The following is a 25,593-nucleotide window of genomic DNA, read 5'->3' on the forward strand; positions in this document are numbered from 1 at the left end:
TGCAGTAAATGTGCATTATAAGAATTTCATTAAACCTGATCAAGTTTATAGCAGACATAAAATTCATACAAAGTAAAATCCTGAATTTACATGATTACAGGCATACACAGAGAGAGCCCCAATTTCCTAAGAAATGAAACACTACTGGACCCCTATTAGGTAGAGTATTTCCAGGCACAGTAACACAATGGGGAAAACGTAAATGAGGCATATAATAGGATCAGGATGTGTCCTAGGCACTAGCACTTAGACTTTTCAATGCTGTTAAGCACTCTGTGCAGTTGAAAAGCTTCACCTTGATCCCCATTCAAAGACCTTCTCACCAAGCAGCAAGCAGTCAGCTGCCTCAATAACTGTTCGAGATACGGATGCAAGCAACCTTGTAAATTTTTCACATTTGGATTAGTCGATAAGACCATAGCATTCACTGTGTCAGCTACAATTTCACGCTGTGTATCCTCCAGAAGATAACCAACAGGTGACTCTTGAGGTCGTTCATATGCCAACAAAGCAACAGAGTCCTGGGAAAAGGGAGTTCAATTGATTAGTTAGAGAATCTTATTAATCCACATATGGAGAGCATTGCCAGAAATACATGCACTAGAAATTTGTGTTGCAAATGGAAGACATCATTCCTAAACAAATAGGCCATACTCTAAATTAAATTACAAGTTTAGTCCCTCAATTTACATGTTTGAGTCCAACAGATCCCTGAATGTCTAGTAGTTCCCTGACATATACAACATTTGTTTTAAAAGAGTCTATAAAACACAAATTGAATTTTACACCTAATAGGAAAGAGTTTTAAAAATGCTGAATAGGCCTAGGGCCTAGCAGTCACAAAATTGAATGTTGAAGGACATATTAGACACTTTTTAAAGTTTAGATATCTATTAGAAACAAATGAACAGGACCAATTATGCACTTGTTAAAATTCAATGGCCTATCTGATATAGACCTAAAAGTTCGGCAACCAGACTTGTATATTATAGTGCTAAAATTAATATTATTATATTATTGTAAATATCCTCGTCATAATGTCTCTCACTATCTTTACCTTCTACTACATAGGTTACTCTATTTATATCTTGGATGGGTAAAAAAGAGCACCATGATGTCTTTAAAGGAGCTGAATCATAACACTCAAAACATGAACTTGAATAACTCTGAAATATACGTTTGGATAGAGGCATTTGACTGGCATTAGTCCACAATAAACATGCATTTGAACTCAACAAAGGACCGCACAGGAGCTGCAGCCACGTTGTCTCTAAGAACCCCTCCAGTTGATTTTCCATTTTTTTTACAGAAAACAAACAGCTCATTGATGGAAGAAAAATTCTAAAAGAGCGTAAGATCAGCTCTCCTCCCACTCAGAAACCAAAGGAGATTATAAATTAACTTATACTGGTCTTAAAAAAATGAAGCATAATTACAAAATTGTAGAGTGAGTACATCTAGTGAAGATAAAAATATAACTTGGACCAAAAAATTAGAAAATTTTTATGAAGATTCTTAAAAAGTTATATTTCTCCACCGACCAAATCTCTGAAAACAAGGGTTTAGTATAATTGTAATCCAAAGAATCTCAAAATTTTCTTTAAGAAGGTGACCGCAAAATATGTTGCATGAACTACCCTAGTCCTTGTGGAAAACACTTAACACACCGTGATTAATATCCAACATTTGTAAATGCCCATCTGTTGGGTGGAAGGTAATTTCTAGTAGGTTGTGTGGACAATGTGGTGTAAACAAAGAGGAGAAAATTGTCATCATTTTTACAATCAAAATATCAACACTTCTATCCTAAAAAAATTTGGAATGCTTTTATTTTCTTTGTTAATCATGTTTTATTCTTTGATGTATTTTCTTTTAATTATCGTTGCTTGTATTTTTTTAGCACTAGACTCTTTTCATTATATCAATTATAGGACTTATTTCCTTTAAAAAAAATCCTAAAAAATATTTGCACTAAATGATTCCACACTTCCTACACAAGAAAAATTTCAGTACCTGAACTAGATCCTGAAACCCAGGCACACCATAAAACTTTCCCAATTGATTCCTTCCATATTTAACAGCCTCCTCTAGCGCTCCAACCTATACATATTACAGCAGGAAAACACATAAGCAATCTGATATCACATTACAATTGGAAAATATGTGACATTTACGTATTTCTAGAATGAAAAAGGTACCCTGACTAATTCAATGAATTTTTGACAATGGAGGAGAAAGCAAGTAGCTGATTTTTCATCCTGCAAGAAACAAACTTGAAATCAAGACAATTATTAAAAGAAGAAGAAGAAGAAGAAGAAGAGAGAGATCTTTGCAAGAAGACTACTTGACTTGATCAAACTAGGATACAAGAAAATGAAAAACTAAACTTCATTGATTAGAAAAGCAAATTATGGGATATATATTTGGCATTACGGAAGATAGGAAAAACAAGAAAAAAACCAATTCCAGAACCCAGTATCAAGAGTCTTCAATGTTCAATTCTCGCAGGAAGGGAGTAGAATAGTTGATAAGCTTGTCCGTTCTTCAATCTCAGGCTCTCTGAGGTTTCCACAAAAATGTAGGTCCATATTTCTGTGTTGGGGCACCAAAAATCAGCAATGGTTGCCTCATTCTAATTCGATAAGCAGTAAAGTCTAGGGAAGAGATGTTGAAGATTTGTGTTCCCTGTCCATACGTCCTTCCAAAAAGGAGTTTGGACATTTTTTGTCCATTACTGACCTTGATTGATGTGTGAGCATAGACCCTCGCTCTCGCTTTAGTCCTCTAGCTCTCACTCTCGGCCTCTAGTTTACAGTGGGGGTTTTAGTTTTTTTGGTGAAGTCATTATGTAAATGTGCGTTGTTTTACCAGACCTTAAAAGTTGTCAAATCACAAATGTTCAAATGTAACCTTTAAGTAGGGTTCGTTCATAGATAGTATTGAGGTATTATTGAATAAAAAATCATTCCACCATTAGTTTGGTATCAGCTCCTCGACGAAGGGATCAGACGGACTATGCAAAAAAATCCCATCACCTTCAGTGACACAGCTCAAGCCAGCGAAGGGGTTGAAATCCTCAACCCAAGGTCAATCTCCCGAGTCCCAACAATTCCATAGGATGGAAGAATCAATGGAAGAGCTGTGGAGTAAATGATTAGAACTTCATCAAATGGAAAAGGCTTTAACCGAAAAAATGGACACAATGTCCATTCAGTCAAATAGCGATCGGCAGCACTATTGGTCTATAATGGAAGAAACAGAGCAAAGCAAAGCTTTTAGCCTAAGGGACATCAGCCAATAGAGGGAAGAAGACTGCAAGACTACGCGCAACCACCCCCTCCAGCAGTTCAAAACTAAATCCACATACTATCACAAAGAAGAAGAAATCTTGTTTCATAAAAAGCCACTCCAAGAACAAGCAAGATTGCCTCAAGAACTTCCAAGAAATGTACTCCCACCCGGTCGAATTCAAGAACTTCAAACTAAGCAAGTCCAGAATCTTTGGTGGAAACGGATGCTCAAGCTCTGGTTAACTACATTTATGGAGACTCGGGCAAGACATCCAGTGTGGGAGTAATTCTTGAAGAAATCAAATTTTGGATGAGGAGGGTCAACATGAAGAGTTTTGCTTATATTCCAAGATCTTGTAATCTAGTGGCCCATAAATTGGCTACTTGGGCTTGGGCTAATGGGGGGTCAGAGGAGTGGGTTCATAGCTCTCCCTCTTGGTTGGCTCTGGTTATTCATTTTGATGCTTCTCACTGTAATTTTTCTTCGTTTTCTTCTTATTAATGAAGTTTTTCCTAGTTTTCGAAAAAAAAACAAAAAACAAAAAACGAAACGAAACAAAACAAAACAAAACAATTAAGCAAGTTGTCTTTGCAGATGTTGACGGATATCACAAAGAAAGAAAACCCATTCAAACAAAGGTGAAACTTGTGGAAGAACTACTTTTTCATGATCCTGCTGATTATTTTGAAGAAGATAGCCATGAACAATTAGAACTGACAGACTAGAGAAGATGAATTTCTTCCGAGTTTTTCTGAATATTTTGATGAAGATACATTTTATTTTTTTTGGAGAATGTTTACTGATATGGAAGAAAATTATGGATTCGAAACTAATCAGATCCAAACCTATGCAGTTGAACTTGAGAAAAACCTTGTTGAAACCCATGTGGTCGGCAGTGGAGGATATCCAATTGAAGCCAATCTGGTTGGAACATCTGGAGGTTTTTCAAGAAAATTCCCTCAAGAATCGAATGCTGATTTGTCACACGAAAGTATTATGTCACATTGTAACTTTTGAAGTTGGAACATCAGAATACGATCCAACATATTATATTCAGGTATTGTTGAATAAAGAATTATTCCAAGAAACTTGGAAGATTAGTGTCACATTAGAAATCATACATAGTTCGGTATCGTGTGTTTTGCAGATGAGAAAACAAACGTGAAAAATTGAATTGAATAATGGTTCACCTGAACAATCTGCGGGAACCACTCACTAAGCTTTCCAAGTGCAGCATCAATCTCCCCCTTCCTGATAAGCTTCATCAAGAAAAAGAAACTGATCAAAAGCAAAGTTCTATAACGGTTGAGAGATTGACATAACTCATTAAGCTATGAGCGCAGCTCCCTCTCTCTCTCCAAATTGTAGCAGTTATTACATTTGTTTTCTTGTAACAAAAAATTAAATGCTATGATGGGCGGAAGAAAGGAACTATGCTATTTATCTTCTCTTTTTTTTATTTGTTATCTTGGTTTAGTTTCGATTCTCTCTTCTTGTACTGGCTAGCTTTTGATAGCTTTATGTTTAGCTTTATGTTTAGCATTCTCTTTTGTAATTTGAGCATTTGTTTCGTTTCATTATTTCAATGAAAATTTATGTTTCCATTTCTTTTTTTTTTTAAAAAAAAAGTAATAATTTAGTCCTTCTAGTTTATAATTTGTAACGATTTAATCCAATCATGCAAGATATTACAAAGATTTTATGAAATTTCTTACACATGCAGATTGGCATACTGATTAGAAGTCAGATTTGTTTATAAACTATAAAAGACTAAGTCACTACAAAATAAAAATGATACTTAGTTTTGATGAGAATTATCACCTTAGATACTAAATTGTCACAAATTTAAAAGTATGGAGACTAAAATGTTTTTTTTTAAAGGAAAGAGAACCTTTCATTGATATATGAAAAGATTTTAATGCTAAAAATACAAGAAACGATAATGAAAGAAAAATAAATCAAAGGATAAAACAGAGAATAAAACACTCTAATTCAAACTAATATCCATAATAGAATAATTATAATAAGCATTTGAAAGTATGGAGACTAAATTATTACATGGACTAAATCATTACAAATTTAGAAGTATTGGACAAACCATTATAAATTAAAGTTTAGAGATTAAATTGCCACTTTTATAGAAGTTCAAGGACCAAAAGTGTTTTCACCCCCCTTTAATAAAAATTCTTCATTATGATTCTTTTTTCATCAATAAAAGAATATTCCTTTCTGTTTCAAACAAAATATTCAACTGTGCTTCAGAAAGCAGGGCAAGGAAACATTGTGTTAAAGCATTTCTGACAATTATATACAAATTTATTATTATTAAAAGAAAAAGAAGAATCGAGGGAAAGCTCCCCACATAAAGAACATATGCGAATTCACAAATCCTAATCCCAGGAATCTTTGGTAAAATAATTCATACCTGCCTTAAAGTCTTTCTCTGGTTTAGAGCATACATGACATCTTGCTCATCAAAGCCATTTTCCTGAGCTATATAGATAGGAGGAACAGTGCTTTTGCAAGCCATATCAAATGCACTGAGCGTATCCTCGTAACCATAATGTTGCAAGTATGAGCGCACTATTCTGGTAACATAGAACAAAAGTGTCAGCAATCAGACCATACACATTGTTCTGACATGAAACACGAGTAACTAACGAATATGCACATGTAAAAGCTCGTCCCTCATTCAAGCTCCTCCATCATGCTGCTTTCTTCTGTACTGTCACCATCCTCAATGAAATGCCAATTCCTTACATTTATTCATGCACACAGACATCCATGCATGTATATATATCAACAGTACTTGTAAGTTAATTGGCTTCTGGATGCATATGAATAAATAATAAACAAATAAATAAATAAAGTTGGCTTCTGAATGATGGAAGATTATCATTATATTTGATCAATCTCATAAATTTTATCAATGAAACCCCAATTCGTTATTTTATCAAATAACAAATCATCTTATAAATTTGTAAAACAAGACTGTCAGAGAAATCTGCCTCTCTTTCTTTGGGTGTTCAAGAGTTGCCAAATTGGTTGAAAGCTCATGAAAAGGCTATAAGGTTATAAGGCACCCGTTACTAGCTACAATTTACTAACAGACCTTCGGTCAACTACCTATGAATTGGGAAATTATTCCTCAACCAAATGTTGTATAGTCGAATGGTCACCCTACAATGTCAAACTATAGAGGGTCGGAGGATTTAAGCATATTTAAAAACAATTTTCTTTACCTATAACTGACATTTGAGGGCAAAGATAACTTCTCAATGGTGGCATGTCGCTTCATCCTCTCTTGTGCTTCAAATACCTACGAACAACCATGCAACACAGGAAAAAATCAATATGCATTTTGTTTGCCCATTTCTATGTTTAGATACTACTGCTTCAGGCCCACAAGTATGCACTCCAAACAACAAAAACAATGTGAGCTCATAAGAATTTTTTGGGAGCATGATTTCCGTTTCTGTAACTTGAAAAAAATCATAGAGATAATAACCACACGGTAAAACTATGATAATAACTTCCACTCTTTTCATCTTTTTAATGAAAAGTTTGCCTAAAAAATAAATAATAAATAAAGAAGTACCCCGAAGGTACACTAAATTTTATTAATGAACAATACTATCCATATGCCTGTATGCATGTCTATGAAGGTCCGCAAAATAAAATTAAGATTTACCACAAGGGATGTAAAACTATGGACGAAACAACATTTTAAATTTTTTTTAATGAATAACCGAAATTTTATTGAGAAAACAATGAATTAATACAAGAGCTAATGATGTAGCCTAAGTACCCTCAAGGAGTAATCCTCCAAGAATCAAGATTGTGAATATTTTATTAGAATGATGATGTGTTTCATACAAGAGAGGAATGTTCCTATTTATAGAGTTCTATTACAAGTGAGTGTAAACAGGGAATTAATCTAGAATATTGTCTACCCAATTAACCCCTATTCTTCTTACATCATTCTACCCCTTCAAAAAGAAACTCATCCTCGAGTTCTAATAAGAAAAAATGAAACAATCAAGAAGTAAAATAAACTCGTTCGATGGCATATGGCCTAACCAACCTCCTACATTTTGAATAAAATTATCCCGATTAAAGAAGTAAATCCGAGACAAAAAATCCAGTATTGCCACCAAAAGATGAACTTCTCCATCGAACATAAACCCAAAAAAGAAGTTTTCATCAAGCTCATTCAAAACTGTAATCATATGACCAATCACAAAAGAATTAGCTTCCAAAGAGAACCCTTCAAGAATCACATTTCCTCCATCTTTTGCTTCAAGTTCTTTGACGTGGTGGTGAACGATTTCCAATGCAATCAGTGTGTCATTCTTGGTCAAGTTTTTTATTTCTGCCTTAACGTTTAGAGTTTCGATGTTTGAGACCTCTTTTCCATCTTCTTCGTTGGATTTTTCTTCTTCACTCAAGACTACTTCCGAATCGACATTTTCAAATTCTTCCTTTTTAATCTTCTACTTCATTCACGTGATTTTTGCCTCAATCACCTCTGTCAACTACATGGGTCTCAACGAGATTTTGTCAAATTTATCTTCAAGATTTTCTATTTGAAAATTTTCCAATCGTGATTCCTTTGTTTTTTTCTTCCATTTATGAAATCAATCCATTCTTGAACTCTTACAAATGAATTGATAATTGATCAATATGTTGAGTCATTTTTCCCAATGAATGTTGGATTTCTTTTGTTGTTTTCTTTATTTCCTCCAATGCTACAGGATCAAAGTAGTCATTATGTTGGATTCTAGGATATGTTTCAATCTTATGGTGGATATAAGACTCATCCATTGATTTTTTTGATAACGTTTTGATCTGGAAATTTTTCTATCGTTCGTGTATCATTGAACAGTAGGGGGAACCTTTCTTGATTGTGTTTCACAACCAAAAGAGTAATTTTGATTTTTTTGCCTCCTTATTCCATCCTAGACTACCTTAGAAACATCATCGAAATCACTAGAATCACTAGAATCAAATTTCCAATGTGGATTATGATAGGTTCCTTGAGAAAATCGAACATAGACAAAATTAGTATGTTGGAATTCTTCTAAATCACTTGAGTCAGAATTCTAGAAGTAAATTTGATTTTCTTACTCATACCAACTATTATATTTTTTTCTTAGACATCTTTGATCGGCAATAATCCATTCTTGCAAAATCTTGAAAAATCTTTAGTTTCTTCTCAAAAATAAAGTTTGCCAAAAGGAGCCAAACTACACAAAAGAACTCTAGTCAATTAAAATAAGAGTAAGAGAATAATTAAATTAAAAAAAGGCCTTTGACATGGAAACTAAAGTGAAACATAGAATCTAAAAAGGGCCAAATATCATCCAAAAACCACTCTTGACCCTTAAGATTCTATTATTTCTCTCCCCTCAACCACACAAAATAGCATGCACCCCAACCAGCCATAAAAAAGACCTTCCTAATGAAAAGAAAGACCTTCCTAATGAAAAGAAGAGTGGAGAGGAGATACTCAATCAAGTCTCTACAACCTCAAAAGCTGCTAATGCAAATACCATACACCTCAAAGAAACGACTCCAAACAGCACTGGATAACTACATCTCCTTGAGCATGATCAAGGTCCTCTACTGCCATCCTACAAAGAATACAATGGTCCTCTCCAAAAACCACATTATTCCAGATACCCTTCTGAGTTGCCCGAAAATGATACAATCCACCACAAAATAAAGAAATTTAAGGGAGGGACGCCCGAGCCACACATTCTCGAAACGAAAAGGAGAAGGACCCCATCTTTTAAACCCCTGTGTAACATCCCAAATTTTAGAGAAAAATTATTTTAAATTATTGGAATTCATTTCCTTCGATTCTGGAATTTTTGGAGCCGAATTTAAGAGAATTGGAAAAGATAAATGATTTTTATGAAGATTTTATTTGGTTAATGATTTGAAAAGTTTGAGGGTTTGAAATTTAGGGAGAGGGATTAGAATATTTTACAAATCAAAGGTCACATCTAGGGCAACCTTTAAGTATATATTTACATAAGAATATTTTTTTAGACTCCCTTTCCCCTTTTACACATTCTCAGCCCTCATCCACGCAACCCATCTCCATCTCACCTTCACAGTGCTTCACGCTGTCGACTAGCGCCATCACCCCGTCTCCTCCATCGTCGACCACCTACAGATCGTATTGCCAATCGTCGGAATCTCCTGCAAATTGTCTACATTGCCAGTCGCTGCAGATCTCCACGACTGTGGGTTGTAGCGCCGTTCAACAGCCACCGTCGCACCTCTTTTGTCTTGGGTTCGTGTCCGACGATAGCCACCACTGTGGATTCTTCATCACCAATGCTGGAACTCACTGGAATCGCGTATTTTGGGTAAGTTTTATGGTTTTTTAGCTTCCTTTGGTAAATCATGACTATCCATTCAACTATGGCTTGGGATTCGATTTACCCATGAAGTTTGATGTTTGAATCAAGATTTTTAGAGTCGTTGAAGTGTTGTCTAGCAGGATAAAGGCCGGATTGATGGTTTTTGGTGAGTCTTTGTTTTGGTTCCTTCAAGTGGTTAGTTTGCCTGATTGTAGCTCTAAATATGATTTTTGGAGGTTGGATTCGAGACTTCAAATAAGTTGAGCCGCTGTCCAGTGAAGTAAACGGGTCTTTCGAAGACTTCTTGATTCGGATCCTTCAGCATAGTGGAAAAGTGTGTTGGAACAAACCACTTGAGGGGGTAAGTGGTTTAAATTTCTATGGATTAAATTCATGGTTTAAATTTCTATGGATTAAATTTTTGAATTAAAATGGGGAGTTAAATGTTAAAATTTATGGTTCATGCTTTATGATTTGATTCATTGTGTGTGGGTACTAGAAAGGTTGGTTTGCTTGAATAACAACATTTACGCCTAAATTAAAGTAAGTTACGTACTATCGGTTCGCCCTTGAACCCAAGTATGTGTTAAGTATTGGTTCCCATGTTGACTTGGGATATTATGACATGCTTGTTGGTCAGTTGGAATTTTGGAAGCTTAGGTTTATGCCATGGAATTTCGATACTATGTATTGTTGCAGTGTTTGATTGATGGATGAATTGTGAGACTGATCTGAAACCTAAGCATGATTTAAGACTTTGATTTTATGCTTATGCCTATGTGAGACTGATAATGACTATTAGCACTTCCATCGGACTATGCACATCGCATGTTGTGAGCCTTCGAGTTCACACCTTATGTCAATGTAGGGTGCTCCCTTGGGATCACCACTTATATTTATAATTGTGTCCCTTCGGGGTCACTACCTATGAAAGAGGGCCTTCAGATTTGCCCCTTATGCTTATGCATACGCCTATGCCTGTGTCTATAATGCCTTTCGTGCACTTGAGTCCCGATAGGGAGGCTAACAGTTCACCTAATGGGCCTGGTAGTGGGTCGCTTACTAAGTATTTCATACACACCCTTTCTTGTGATATGTTTTTCAGATAAGGGCAAGGACGGACCAGCTAATGACAAGAAGAATTCATAACCATGCCATTGGGACCAGGTAGAAGCTTCCGCTCATGTTTTCATGTTTTTCATGTTTGAAATGAGTCTTGGTATTTGAAATTCTAGAACTTTTATGTAAAACTTTCAAGTTCTTCAATGTTTTCCAGTTTTAAATTTATGTTTTAGGAGACCCTAATTAAATGTTTTGTTTATTTGATTTATTTATTAATTTAAATTTTGGTTTCAAATAGTTAGCTCTGTTTCACTAAATTTATGCTTGATTGGACAAAATGTTTGAATGAAAATATGTAGTCATGAGTAACATCCCTTGTCAGAGTACTCGATTGGTCGGGCTGTTACACCCCAAGGTCAAGATAATGGGCCAATGTCAAGACCCAGCAATAGCCTAGCTTCACCAAAACTTAAGAATCTTTTAATCCTTCTATCCAACTCTTCTATTAGCCTACATAAATTTTCCATTAAAAAGCAAAAGGTCAATCTTCGCCCTCCCATGAAGTCATTGAAAAGCCCCGTGAATCTTGTTATTCTACCTAAAAAGGCCTTTGCAACTAGAGATCGAACAACATTAAAATCACCCGTAACACGCTATTTTGAGCCACATAAACCAAGAAGGTCACCCAACTCATTCCAAAAATCCTACTTGCCTTTTACCCTAGGGGAGCATAAATACCCAACGCCCAAACCAAGCCTTCAGTCAAATCACTAAAAGTAATAGTCACGAAAAAACTCCTTTGAGCACTTCATAGGAAGATAAAGTGCGACTAGTTTTGAAATTGGTGTAATACGAAAAGACTAATTTGAATGAAATGATTCTCTCCTTCAAAATGAGGGAGAGAGTCTTCAATTTATAGGGAAAAGTGATTACAAGATGCTAACAAAATAACAACTACTAACTAACTCCTTGGTTAGTTTTACAAAAAGGCCCCTTGGTACACCATATTTTACCCCCCTAAAATCAAACTCGTGGCGAGTATGACAATAGGATGTCAACTGAAAGTCATCAGGAGCAAAATAAGGTTTGAGATCAACAACATTGAATATTGGATTAATATGTAGGTCACAAGGTAACTTAATGCAGTAACTTTGTTTGTCCATTGCGAATGAGAAGTAGCACTTAAATGCAATTTTCGACTCATCCTTCGACCTTATTCGAGTCTGGTAGTATTCACTCCTCAAGTCCTCTTTTGAAAAAATCAAGACACCTCCAAGTTGATCAAGTAAATCACCTATTCTAGGGATTGGAAAGCAACACTTCACTATAATCCGGTTGATAGCTCTACTATCAACGTACATCCTCCAACTTCCATCTTTCTTTGGTGTAAGTAGGGTTGGCACTGCACACAAGTTCAAACTCGGTTGAATATACCCTTTTTAGTAACTTCTTGATATGTCGATGAAGGATTTCATACTCTTTAGGACTCATCCTATAATGAGGCAAATGCGGCAGTGTAGCTCTCGAGATTAGATCAATGTTGGATGTCTCGCAAGGGAGGTAGTCCCTGGAGTTGCTCTCTAAGCTAGGGGAATTCATCAAACAACCTTTGCAACTCCGGAGGAACTCCAACTTCTTGTGTTTCTTCGGACTTTTCAGCAACAATAAGTCCTAAAATATCAGCCTCCCTTCCTTTCATTAATGTTTTGCCACTGATTGTGATAACAAGTGGCTGCTGTCTTCTTTTTTCACTTTCTCCCACATCATTCTTCTTGTTCAATGGGAGTAGTACCATTTCTTGCCCATCCAACTGAATTTGTAAGTATTCTCTCTCTCCTTGTGCAAGGTTCGAGTATCATATTGCCATGGTCTTCCCAAGAGGATATGACATACATCCATTTCTAACACGCCACATACTATTTGATCTTTATAACCACTACCAATTGAAAGAGAGATGGTGCAAATTTTACTTACTTGTGCCCCGCCACCTTTCTTCACCCAACCTAACTTGTAAGGGCTTGGATGAGCTTCCACCTTGAGATTCAAGGCTGCCACTAGCTTTATGGAGACAATTCTCACTACTTCCACAGTCTATAACGACATTGCACACTTTACCATTAATCATGCGTCGTATCTTAAAAAGACAATGTATTTGGCAGTTAGAATCTCCTTCAGGAGCGATTAACATCCTTTGGAGAACAAACGATACCCTATCATAGGGGTGTTCAAATAACCCGACAACCCAAACAACCCGAACTACTAAAACCAAAATGTAAGGATTGGGTTGGGTTGGGTTAGTTTTGTACTTAGACTGGGTTGGGTTAAACCTTTCCTATTTTTGTCGAGTTGGGTTGGATCAGGTTGTAGGTTGACTAAAAAATTTTTGGGTTGACCCAACTCAACCCAAATTATATATATATATTTCTTTTGTTTAAATTTTGATTACCTTGTATTGATTATTTTGTGAATTTTTAACATTTTTCTTTTAAAATTGTTATAATATTTGTTTTTGTTTAAAGTTTATAATAAATATCATGGATATTTGGTATTTAACATTTGAATTTTATGAGATTTTAGTTATTAGTCATGTGTTGTAGATAAATTTACATATTTTTAATAAAAAAGAAAATATAAGTTATACCCCGACAACCCAACCCGAATTTTAAGGATTGGGTTGGGTTGGGTTGGATTGAGATTTTATTTGAGTCTTTTGGGTTGCCAATCCGACCAACCCGAATTTCGGGTTGGTCCAAAGAACACCCTCAACCCATGTACACCCCTACTCCATCATTCGGTTCAAGAAACTCAGCCTCCTCTTCATTTTCTTCACTATCTTCAGTCGGTATTTCGCCTTCTTCTTCCATATAAGCCACTGTTTTCTGTTGGGGGCATGCATTTGAAAGATGGCCAGCTTGGCCACAACGAAAACACTTGCACAAGGAGGGCCAATTGTATGGATTTTGACTCCTCTTCTTGTATGTGCCTCTGTCTTCTTCTCCTCGGTTTCTTCTTGAACTTCTCTCTCTTTTCCATTGGTCAAATATGGTGGGTTTGGCTGGTCAAGGTTCTTATTAACAGCACTTGTTTTCCTACTTGTGGAGGCTTCCCACGTGGCTCTTCTTGATGAATTTTTTGAGCGAATTTCGTTCAATTCCTCCATGGTTTCAACAAGAGAAATGGCCTTAGATAATAAGTGAAAATGTTGTAGTTTTATCTTTTCTTTGATGTCCATACATAGGCCGGCCTCCAACAAATCTTGCAATCAAATGTTGCTCATTCTCCACTGACGGTGCTCCTTGCCTACAATTTTGATATTGGTTGTACAATGTTTGTTCATAGTTGGGAGGAAGAAACCGTTCTTTCATCAATCTTTTCATCTTTTCCCACGAGTGAATCGTTCGCTTGCCATTCCTTCTTCTATTGATTTCAAGTTGATCCCACCAAGCCGAGGCACCGGCTTTTAGCTTCAAGGCTATTAAATGCACCCTTTTGTGATCGGGAGTATTCATGTAGGTAAAGAAATTCTTCGTATTCTTGATCCATTCAAGGAATGATTCAATATCACACTTCCCATTGAAAGTCGACAAGTCTACCTTCATTTTGTAATAATGTGAGTCACCTCTATCTCCATACCTCTCTCCTCGTCGCCTTCTTGAAGCATAGAACTCCTCTTCTTGATCATATTCACTCGATGATCCCAATCTTGGTTTTCTAGAAAGCTTTCTTGAACAATTGGTTGTCTTCTTAGATTTTCTTGGAGCTATCTTTGAAATCTTGGAGCTCTTTCTTGAAGCGTTTCTTACTGATTTTGGACAAACCTCGGTCGCCCCGCTCCACGCCTTCCTCTCCTTTCCCAATGCCGATTGAAAACTGAGACATCTTCATTATTTTGAGGAGGGGCTACTAGCCGATCCACCCTCCTAGTAAGTGCTTCTATCGATTCTTAAATGCTACTCAAAGTTCCATGAATTCCCTCCAAAGAATCTTCAACGGACAACAAGCATATCATTGTAGTTCTTAGAGAGAGGACATGTGTGTCTTCCGCCTCTGGTTCTTGCTCACGCCGCTCATCCATGTTCGAGTTGGCAGCTCGGCGATTGACCATCAGTCCAAGGATTCTTGGAGAGCTCTGATACTGATATTTGGTGTAATACCAAAAGACTAGTTTTGAATGAAATGATTTTCTCCTTCTAAATGAGGAAGGAGGTTTTTATTTATTTTGTTTTATTGAAACAACTTCTTTCATTGAGAAAAAATGAAAGAATACAAGGCCATACAAAAAACCAAGCCCACAAAATCCCCACAAAAGAAGGTCTTTATTTATAGGGAAAAGTGATTACAAGATGATAGCAAAATAACAACTACTAACTAACTAACTCCTTGGTTAGTTTTACAAAAGGGCCCCTTGGTACACCAGAAGCCATTGGGAAAAACCCTTGGGGACTAATCAGTATTTCTTCTCAAACACTGAATTTCTTAGATTGCTCTAAAGCACAACATTTGGAGTTCCAAGGAAACTCGTAGGATATTGAATCCTAGGTAGGTGGCCATCATAGATTGAATCCATGACCTCTTAGCCCTTTATCAAGGTCATGACCCTATTTACTACTAGGCCAACACCTAATGGTTGCTCTAAAGCCCGTATTGAAGTTAAAAAAAATAAAATAAAATTGTGTGGTTTAGTCCCAGCTAAAATTGAAATTAAAGATCTGACTAATGGTAATTTTCACCTTAGATTTGGTGATATTTCCTAGATTTGGTGATATTTCTCCATTTGATCCTCCAAATATCCTTCGAGTTATTTTTCAAAGATTTTTCAAACTTCTTGGATATTGCAAGATTGATTGAAGTTAAGCGTGAGAAGATGTGTTTGAGGTATCTAATTTTTGTTGAAGAGGGTGTTCCCATACAGTCAAACAAGGAAACCAGTTTTGTTTCAACTCCAAATGAAGCAAATTAGCTTCCCTCTGGAAGTCTTAATTGTCCTTTGGAAATCTCTGTTAGCACTCTACAGTTTGTTGGCTTAAAGAGCAGTAAAAAGGATGTGAACGTAGAAAAATCTTCCCTTTCTTATTATCCTCTTTCTTATAGTCGGGGGAAATCATTTGCAAAGAAGCATTGGGAGAAATCCTATACACGTCTCTTATTGGCAGATTCACATTCGGTAGACAATCCACATCCCTTGCCTCTTGGTTGAAATTTTGGTCAATCAATCATTAAAATCCGGGGATCAAATCTTTCTTTTGTTTAAGAAGTTTATAATCATCCACCTCCTAAAGACGATCTATCTAGCACAAGATGATTTTGTGGAGGAGAATTCAAAGATCTACTTCGCAGGTGGTTTTGATAGCTTATTTCAGAATGGTGAAAATTCGGGGTGTACATGGGTTAAGTTGGGTTGAGGGTGTTTTTTGGACCAACCCAAAAATTCGGGTTGGTTGGGTTGGAGACCCAAAAGACCCAAACAAGATCTCCAACCCAACCCAACCCTTAAAATTAGGGTTGGGTTGGGTTGGGTTGTCGGGTTATAACATTTTTTTTATTAATTTAAAATACGTAAAATTATCTAAAACGCATGGCTAATAACTAAAATCTCATACAATACAAATGTTAAAAACTAAATATCTATAATATTTATTACAAACTTTAAATGAATACAAACATCATAACAATTTTAAAAGAAAAATATTAAAAATTCATAAATTCGTATAACCCAGAGTAGTCAAACTTTAAACAAAGAGAAATATATTTTTTTTTATTAATATATATGTAATTCAGATTGGGTTGAGTCAACCCGAATTTTTACTTAACCAACCCGAGATCCAAACCAACCCAACCCAACAAAAATAAAATAAATTAATTAAATAAAAAAATTTCTACCCAACCCAACCCTCATAGTTTGGGTTGGGTAAGTCCGGGTTGTTTGGGTGGTTAGGTTTTTTAACACCCCTAGTGAAAATGTTCAAGCAGAATTGTCACTCATAATGCCTACCAAATTTTGTGCTTTGATTGAAGAATGTGGTTGGTACATGAAATCAATTCCACCTTGTTCTCCTACGGTTAAAGTTTAGGTTGGTGGTTTAGTCCCGGAATTGAACTATTACAGTGGGACTCTCGTGTTTGTACAAATAAGCCTTACTTTTTGCCCTTAAGAAGTGTTTTTCTCTAGTAGTTGCAAGCTTGGAACTGAGACTTTAAAAGCTGGTTTGCTAAGTGGTTAGATCCTCGTACTTTGGTCTTATTGGACTTCTCACCTTGTCTATTCAATGGTCTTCTATTGGCTTTGGCTTTTAAAGTTTATGCATTCTTTAGCTATGGTTTCCTTCCTAGAGTTGGTTTGTTAGGTTTTAAGTATTTGCTTTTTTATATCTTCTCCTCTTTGTATCTCAATAGTATTGTATTCTTTTGTTTTCTAAGTTTCTCTATTCTCTTGAAGGTTAATGTACTTTGGAGCATCAGTCTCTTTTCATTTTTTTCAATGAAAAGTTGTATTTCCTTTTTAAAAATAATAATGATGAATTATATATATATATATATATATATTAACTATGTACTTTAGAGCATGAAGAAAGGATTTTCTTTTGTAGAAAAGGTTAAACGTGTTGTATTAGCAGGTGAAAACAAGTCTTAGACAGAAAATACTCATTCTGGCAACTAAAAGTAAACCAGCAGTATAATAGACTATTAAGGTTAGCATCCTACAAAGTCAACCAAAATACACATGATTGGGGGGAAAACTGAGGTCGCATGGGCATAATTAGTCATGCGTGGGTCTAGTGCTGGAAAGAAAATATTTTGAAACCAAATGTGGGAGAAAAAATAGACATTGCATCTGCTTCCCAAGAATGAATGTAAGATCCTTGGCTATAGCAGAGGGAAACTGATATTTAAGGGAACGAAAGCCCAAAAACTCACCTTGAGATCAAACGCAAATGGTTTCTGTCCAAAGTTGACTTGCACCCTGCCAGATTGAAATAAAAATGTACCTCGTAATCAAGATATCCATAAAAAATATAAAACAAAACTTTCATAAAAATCAATGAACAAGTTCAGTTTGATAGCACAAGGATCTTAAACATAGTAATATAACAATCACCTAGTTGTATATTGTAACTCGTAAGGCTGCTCAACGTCAGAAAGAAGCCAATATAAGAAGAAAGGCTTCAGACTTCAATCATCATTTATCACAAGATAAAACTTGAAAAACTTTTAGAGGCCTACAAAAGAGAAAAGGAGAGGGCCAATGAAGTTTTGTGGACCTCAACCCTCGGTGGAGTCAACATCCGAGAGGTGATTCAGAAGAGGTTCCTAAAATGATGGTTAAACCAAGCTAGTTGTGTGCTCTGTTTGTTATGCAAATGGGAAGATCCAACATTTAGTGTTCGTCCAGCTTCAGTTTGTCTAGTAACTAGTTGGTTAGCTCTATTTTGAGAATTGAGAATGTCATGGGCCCTCTTGGAGTACTTTGCCCAAGCTCGTTTTGTAGACTATACCTTTTGAAATTAATTATTCTTAGAGCAGTTGTTTTGGCTCCTAATTTTGGGTAGTATTATTTCCCCACTTTGTTCTTTTCATACACTCAACAAGAAGTTATCATTTCTTATAAAAAGTAAACAAATAATCAATTTCTTTGACAAACAACAACTTTTCAAACCAGAAACAACACTCACAAACCAAAGAATACTAAAAGCAGGGGAGAGGAGAAACAGAAATCCACTAATCCGAATAAAAAGTATGATCTCAAAAATGCTCTCCCATTGTAGTAAAAAAGAACGACAACTTGCATGGAAAATTTCCAAGTGCCCTCCTTTCTACACAAAGCTACAGAAAGTTTGCATTTCATAGACGGTGAGGTTTCTTGCTTGGCTGGTTTCTGTTAGGAACCAAGGTAGTATGGGATGCCTTTGTCCCACATTGGTTAGAATGGGATGACCAACGTGGTACTTAAATGGCTTGGCTCTCCCACTCCAATAGCTAGCTTTTAGGGGGGGTGATTCTCCAAGGTGCTTAAGTACCTAACAATGGTATCAAAGTCGGTTGTTGACGTTCTGGAGTGGAACCGGCAGAGGGTTCTGACCGGATGTGGCCAAGTGAAGTACCGCCAGAGTAGCCACCAGGACGTCAGCTTTCCGGGATGAGGTATTGTTAGGAACCAAGGTAGTATGGGATGTCTCTGTCCCACATTGGTTAGAATTGGATGACCAATGTGGTACTTAAGTGGCTTGGCTTTCCCACCCCAATAGCTAGCTTTTGGGGTATGGTTCTCCAAGGTGGTTAAGTACCTAACAATGGTATCAGAACCAATATGGGACAAAGGCATCTCATACTACCTTAGTTCCTAACAGTTTCTTACAAGTGGATTGACGCCTATAGTGTCAACCAGACACAGACACTGTGTGTGTGTTTTCCCCTACAATTTAATCAGAGAGTTTTGTGATACTGGCCTCTCAAGATGGGGAAGTAAGTTCAGCTGTGTGACACCAAACATTCTGGAGATAAAAAATAAAAAATAAAAAATAAAAAAAAATAAAAAAAAAAAGAAGAAGAAGAAGAAGAAAAGAAGAAAAACTTAACTAATGAAGCTTTAGATGAAATCATTATTCTTCCCATTGATGAGTATAAGAACATGCTTTGGTAAAAACCTGTGAATACCAATACAGGAAGAAAAGGAACAAAAATATGTGAAATTCTTCTTGTGAACTTTTTGTCATGCAGAGTTAAACACTCCTAAAAGAACTCAAAGGAAACGGCCAAATATGAGCCTACCCAAATTGGTGCGCTCTGTTAAAGGGCTGAGGAAAGCATGAGACAAGTTGTATTCATTTTAGTTGGAGAGGTTGGACATCATTGCTACAACAATTTGACAACAGGCCTTCTATAATCCACTATTCTCCACTGTTCTGTGATCAAAGGTTTAGAGGGAAAGCAAAAACTGTATGGGTCAAATGGAATAAACGCTCAGGGAATCTGGTTAGAGAAAAATTACCAAGAATTTTTTTTTAACAAGAGAAAACTTGTATCTCCTTCTCAAATCCCCTCAAAATTCTCTTCTATAGTGAATGCATGTGACTCCAATTTCATGAGATTTCATCCCCTTTAGTTCAGCAGGCTGGTTCAGATATTTGTTTCATTGGAACCATGAAAATCTTCTCCTGGAACATGCATGGTTTTGGTGATAAGGTTGTAATAGGTTCAGATATTTGTTTAACAAATATCTCCTTCTCAAATCCCCTCAAAATTCTCTTCTATAGTGAATGCATGTGACTCCAATTTCATGAGATTTCATCCCCTTTAGTTCAGCAGGCTGGTTCAGATATTTGTTTCATTGGAACCATGAAAATCTTCTCCTGGAACATGCATGGTTTTGGTGATAAGGTTGTAATAGGTTCGTTGCTTGGTTGGCAATGAGAGGGACAAGTTTTCTAGGAAGATAGGTGGTCGGGGGATAACCCCCTTCTGCTTTGCTTTTCCTCATCTATACCATTTGTTTCTTATGAAGAATGTCCTGACGATCGATGTTTCCACTCAACCAGCCCTTACTTTGGATTCCATCCTTTGTTATTTGATAGAGAAACGGGGGATTGCTCTCCTCTCTTTATTGGGGGATTTTCAGTGTCATAGGAAAAATGGCTTTCACTTACGGTGCCCTAGTCCTTTGAAGGGATTTTCTTGTAATTCCTTCTTTCTTTGTCTAGTTAACCCATCTCCATTAAGAAATTCAGTCTAAGCCTTGATGGGGAGGATGAAAACCCCGAAAAAGGTTAGTTCTCCATGGAAGGGTTGATATCTTTTATATATATATATATTATACACACACACACACACATATGAACACCCCCCCCCCCCCCCCCCCCGCTCTCTCTCTCTAAAAGAAAGGGTTTCCAACTAAGTATGATTTTACCTAGAGAATAATTATAAAAAAATTTCGAAACCGAAGTCCAAAGCGACACATGAAACCTCACTAGGGTCCTTCTTTTCCCAATTATTGTTCCTCTCCCCCCAAAAGTCCCACAACACAACACACACCCTAGAAAACAACAGCAAACGGCTTCTCTCTTAAAGGCGGATAGAAGAGGAACTCCCCGATCGTCGCATGAATATCCCTCTGACTAGCTATCTAAACGTCAAACTCCTGCATAAAGAAAATCCACACAGATCTCGCAAACTAACAGCCCTAGAGATGGTGATCTAGATTTTTCTCCGCCTTTCGACATAGAATACAACAGAAAGGACCCATTAACTGGGTCATCTTCCTAGCAAGCCTATCCAAAGTGTTCACACGGCCAAGCAAAACCCATCAGGTAAAGAACTTATATTTTTTTGGAATCTTAATCCTCTAAACTACATTACAGATCGATTCACTAACAAGAGAGGAATCCAACGACGGCCTAAAGAAAGATTTACAAGAAAAGCCTTCAATAGGATTAGGCTTCCAAATTTGAACATCCCATCTCTCCTCCCTAAAGTTGCACTCTTTCAACAACGAAAGAAGAGAGGCAACCACCGTTTTGTCACTATTGGATAAATGATGACGGAAACCAAAAGAAAAGAACACAGGACTCCCCGACCATACTAGAAAGTCAGAGACCAGATGATTTTTGAAGAAAGACGAGTGATAAAGATGAGGGCCTTCTTTGATGGGGTAGTGGTGCCATTCTTTGCAAGAGGGCAATGAGGACCTTGACCATTTGCTTAGGAGTTGGGAGTTCTGATTTTGCAAATGTTGTGTGGGGATGTTTCTTTGATGAGTATGGTTTTGATCGTTAGGTTCACTTAGATGATTGATTACTTCCTTCTTCATCCTCCTTTCAGGGAGAAAGGAAAGTTCTTGTGGAAAGTGGGGGTGTGGGATATGTTGTAGGGTCTACAAGGTGAGAGGAACAGTAAAGTCCTTCGAAGGCTTAAGTGAACTCCTTATGATGCTTGGTCCTTTACCAGGTTCTAAATTTCTTTGTGGGCTTGATAATGAAGCTTTTTTGTAATTATCCACTTAAATTTAACTTGCTTGACTGAAGGTCTTTCTTTTGATTAGCCTAAGTTCGTTTGTAGCTCTACTTTTCTTTTATACCTTGTATTCTTTCCTTTCTTTTTTTCTCGACGAAAGTTTGGTTAGTCATCTATAAAAGAAATAATCCGAGTGAATTTTTTTTATAACCATGGTATTTGGCACCATCCGACTACTCCACAGAAAGATTCCATGTGCCTAACGCCAGCTCAAGGAAATAATGGGCTTTCCATCCAAGGGAACGGACCACAAATTTGGGCACATTACCACCTAAAAGTCAGGAAAGTTTGCTGTAGAGGTTTCAAATACTTCACACTAGTAACATTAGTAAAGGATTACTTTGAAGGAATTACAAAAGCAATGAAAGCCTGTTGTTACGCTAAAGAAACATCAGATACTTCATGCACTAGTTCCGACTACATCTATCTAGTTTAAGACAGGACTTACTACATCACCAGTAGAACTCCGTTGTGTTGTTATAAAACCTTAGCACATATGTAGTCCTAATTAAATTGTCAGAATAGACAACGTATATGCAAACAAAGTATCAAAGGGATAAAAGTTTGATGACGAGCATACTCTTCGTTTTGGCTGTGAACGGCAATCGTAGGGAACAAGGGACCCTTCATGTCCTTTTCTACTGCTCCGACTACTATCCCATTTTTTCTGGTACAACGACAGAAAGAATCATAAAGTAACATGATGATAACTTTTTCTTTAAAAGAAAACCCTAACAACTGAAAAATTACAGTGCGCGGATGTCTTACGTGAAAAAGAATTCCTGTGAGGCGTAATTAATTCCAGCACCAACTGTATCACCAGATGTATATGTTGGACCAAAAGGTTCTTTCTTACCTAATCCACGGTAAAGTAGTCCGTCATCTCCATGATATCCACAGCTATTAGGCTCCCACCTACTCGTCCAAATTAACAAGAAAAGGCATATGAGTGCATTTCAAGCTTAGAATCAGAAAGAGAGGGGATATCTCAAGAAAATGCAAAAGATTGAGCCAAACTGAGTTACATCCACTCAAGATTATAAAGATAAGCACTAACTCGATGATTGCAGATACTGTATTCAATTCCAATAAAATAACACTTGTGACAGAGAAATAATACACATAATCATGACAATCAAATAGAAGTCCAAAAACGAATCAAGAAGCAAAGAAAGAGAGATAGAGGAAGCATGTCCCAACCCAGGCTGCCTTCGCATCTTGAAGCTTTCGGTGGTGAAGCCAATGGCAATCTGGCCTTTGGCCCCAGCGTCCTTTACATGAATCTCGAAGTAGTAGACAAGTCGTTTAACTGGAGCTGGCTTGTTAGCTTGGACGACGCCAACATCGTGGCCGTGAAGGTTCACATTCGTATACTTGACAGAGAGCTTATCGGTGGTAACCAACAAGAAACCTCCGGAACTGTTGATGGTATTGAGCTCAGTAGGAGACTCCTCGTCCTCGTCCATGTCGCATATCCCCCGAGGCAGCCCCAATCGAGCCACTTCCAAGAAGTGCAATCCAAGATCTTGGGGAGAAGTAGAAGTAGTATTGTTATTGACGCTGTTGCTAATGTTGCTGTGATTGTTCATCTTCAAGCAAACTTCGCTCCCCCTAGAATTCAAGAACCATTTCAGAAATCGATTGAATTTCAAGTTATGGCAATGGAGAATTGAAAAGGAAGGAAGGGAAGCGCAGCGGAGGAACAAAGAAAAGAATCTGTAGAATTTTTCTGTTTCGTTTTTCCTTCCTTTTTTTTTCCCTTTTTTTCCTTTTGCCCTGAGTTTTTGTTCCGTGCAACGATTCAAGAGTTAGAGAGGCGTTTTCTCATTAGGGGGGGGTGGGGGAGAGTCCTTTTGTTTGAAGGGTTGAATGAGTTTGCTTAACTCGGTTTAAACTTTGGTGGGTTCGAACTGTAACTCATGTGTACAGTTACATCCTTTTAAAAATAATAATCTTTTTTTATTTTTTATTTTTCCATTTTATAATGTCAAAAGATTTTCATCCCTATTTACAAATATAATAAAATATTACAGTCTATGAATAATATATATTCCTAATAAATAATGACGTTTTATTATATTTGAAAGTTTTTTCAGTAATTTTATCATTTAAAATAATTATCTATATTAAAAAAATAGAAAATTAAATTAAAGATCTCATGATCACTAATATGACATATTGTGCTCCATTTGTCCTTTTTTTCATTTTTCTCTTGAATTTCTTTTCTTAAATTATTATTATTATACGTGATCATATTAAATTGGATTTTATCATTTATAGTATGATATAGCAAACTGTCATTAAACTACCATAAAAACGAACAAATTAGGGGATAGTTACTTGATATTCAATTATGTAATACTGCTAAATTTGCAACAAAACATTTCTGATACATGCACAAATATATTAGAAAATCTGTTTTGGTCAAGTGATATGTAATCATCTTGAAATACAACATTGTTGCATCAAGAAGTTTTCTCATAAGACTCATTTAAGAGTCAATTTTAATTCTAGTTTCTGTTGGACAATAAATTTGGTCATTTAATTTTATCACGTCATCGCAACAAAAGTTGAGTTTTATTAAATTTAGGGTCAATTCAATGGATATGAACAAAATATAATATATATATATATATATATATATATATATATGTACGTGCGCGCGCAAAAGGTGAATGTAGTTAGTAGATGCATGCATGCTTGACACGTGACAATTAAAGGAAATGATGATTGTATGGGATAGAAATTACTCAAAAGATGAATATGTGGATATTTATGAGATTGAGTTCAATATAATGGAATTTGAAAATGACGAAGAAAATTCTTGAAAAATTAAAGTAGTTGTTGAAAATATAAAAGTTGTTAAAAAATATTGGTATAAATAAAATAGTTATTGAAAATATAAAATGCTAACAACTCCTTGACTTTTGAATTTTGGAATAACAAGACGGATATATAAAATTGAAGAACTTTTATTGAATTTTAACAGAGTACAAGTTCTTTTTCTCTCGAGACAAAACACTAAAAAAACTAGGAAAAGACCCCTGCCTCTTGATCCATACTAAGCTTTATTTATATACAGATGGGAAGTTTTCCATGCATTACATTAACAGGACACGTTGATAATTTACAATGACATATTATCTTGGATTGTAGGACACGTTTTTACAAAAGATGACACTTTAAAGTCTAAAAATTCATATGTACAATACTTTTATCTTCATTTGCAATTTGATATTTTTGTCTTCTACTGATTTGGATCGGTGGATTGAGTTGGGATATAAATGTGATGCATAAAATTTACAAATTCATTTTCATCCTCTTCTTCTTGAATGTTTGATGTGTTTTCTTCTTGGGTGGTATTGGATTTAGACAAAATTTGTTGAAGGATAATGTTGAGTTCTTCTGAATTTGATACTTGTCCCAAGCCATCAGCCTTGATTTGCGAGTCAATAACTATTGCCTTTTTTTTTTAGGTTTGGCTTCATACTGTGGGGTAGATGGAAAAACCATTTTTTCACCACATTTTTTGAAGCAATAGTCGTATTGAATTTGTCCCACCATTTGATTCTGTATGTTCAGGAAAGACAGGAGATTCCATTTGATTCTATGATTGAGTAATTCCAGCAAAAAATCCATGCCATATGAAAATAATTTGAAAAATATAGAGTTGCGTTAAAAGAATTTGAGAAAATATTATTTGAAAAGTATTTAAAACTTTCAAGAATTGGGTATGGTAGGATAGCCTCATTAAAGTCAAATATACCCCACCAATCATTAAACCATAATGGAAAAAATTGAATACATGTTTTATCAAAATATTATAAACCAAGAATGATTAAAATTGATTAACCAAAACATATTG

At 36.1% G+C, this 25,593-nt stretch overlaps 1 protein-coding gene across 2 annotated transcripts; it reads right to left on the reverse strand.

The window, feature by feature from the left end:
• RANBPM (SPla/RYanodine receptor (SPRY) domain-containing protein) lies at positions 1 to 23,592 on the reverse strand. 2 transcript variants are annotated; one of them, XR_016530116.1, is made up of 11 exons: positions 22,929 to 23,591; positions 22,497 to 22,643; positions 22,309 to 22,395; positions 17,640 to 17,685; positions 6,534 to 6,610; positions 5,717 to 5,879; positions 4,482 to 4,550; positions 4,137 to 4,264; positions 2,199 to 2,258; positions 2,014 to 2,100; positions 1 to 521 (listed from the first exon to the last, which is right to left on the reverse strand). XR_016530116.1 is itself a non-coding variant. In XM_039033976.2 (10 exons), exons 1-10 carry the CDS (start codon positions 23,315 to 23,317, stop codon positions 240 to 242), a joined length of 1,407 nt encoding a protein of 468 aa, XP_038889904.1. In that variant the 5' UTR covers positions 23,318 to 23,592; the 3' UTR covers positions 1 to 239. The 2 variants fall into 2 exon arrangements, 1 of the variants encoding a protein (XP_038889904.1); XM_039033976.2 differs by lacking the exon at positions 4,137 to 4,264 and having other exon boundaries at positions 22,929 to 23,592.
• Between the last annotated feature and the right edge of the window lie 2,001 nt (positions 23,593 to 25,593).

This window comes from Benincasa hispida, chromosome 6 (assembly GCF_027475165.1).
Source record: "Benincasa hispida cultivar pf3 chromosome 6, pf3_genome.v1.1, whole genome shotgun sequence".
NCBI classification, from domain to species: domain Eukaryota; kingdom Viridiplantae; phylum Streptophyta; class Magnoliopsida; order Cucurbitales; family Cucurbitaceae; genus Benincasa; species Benincasa hispida.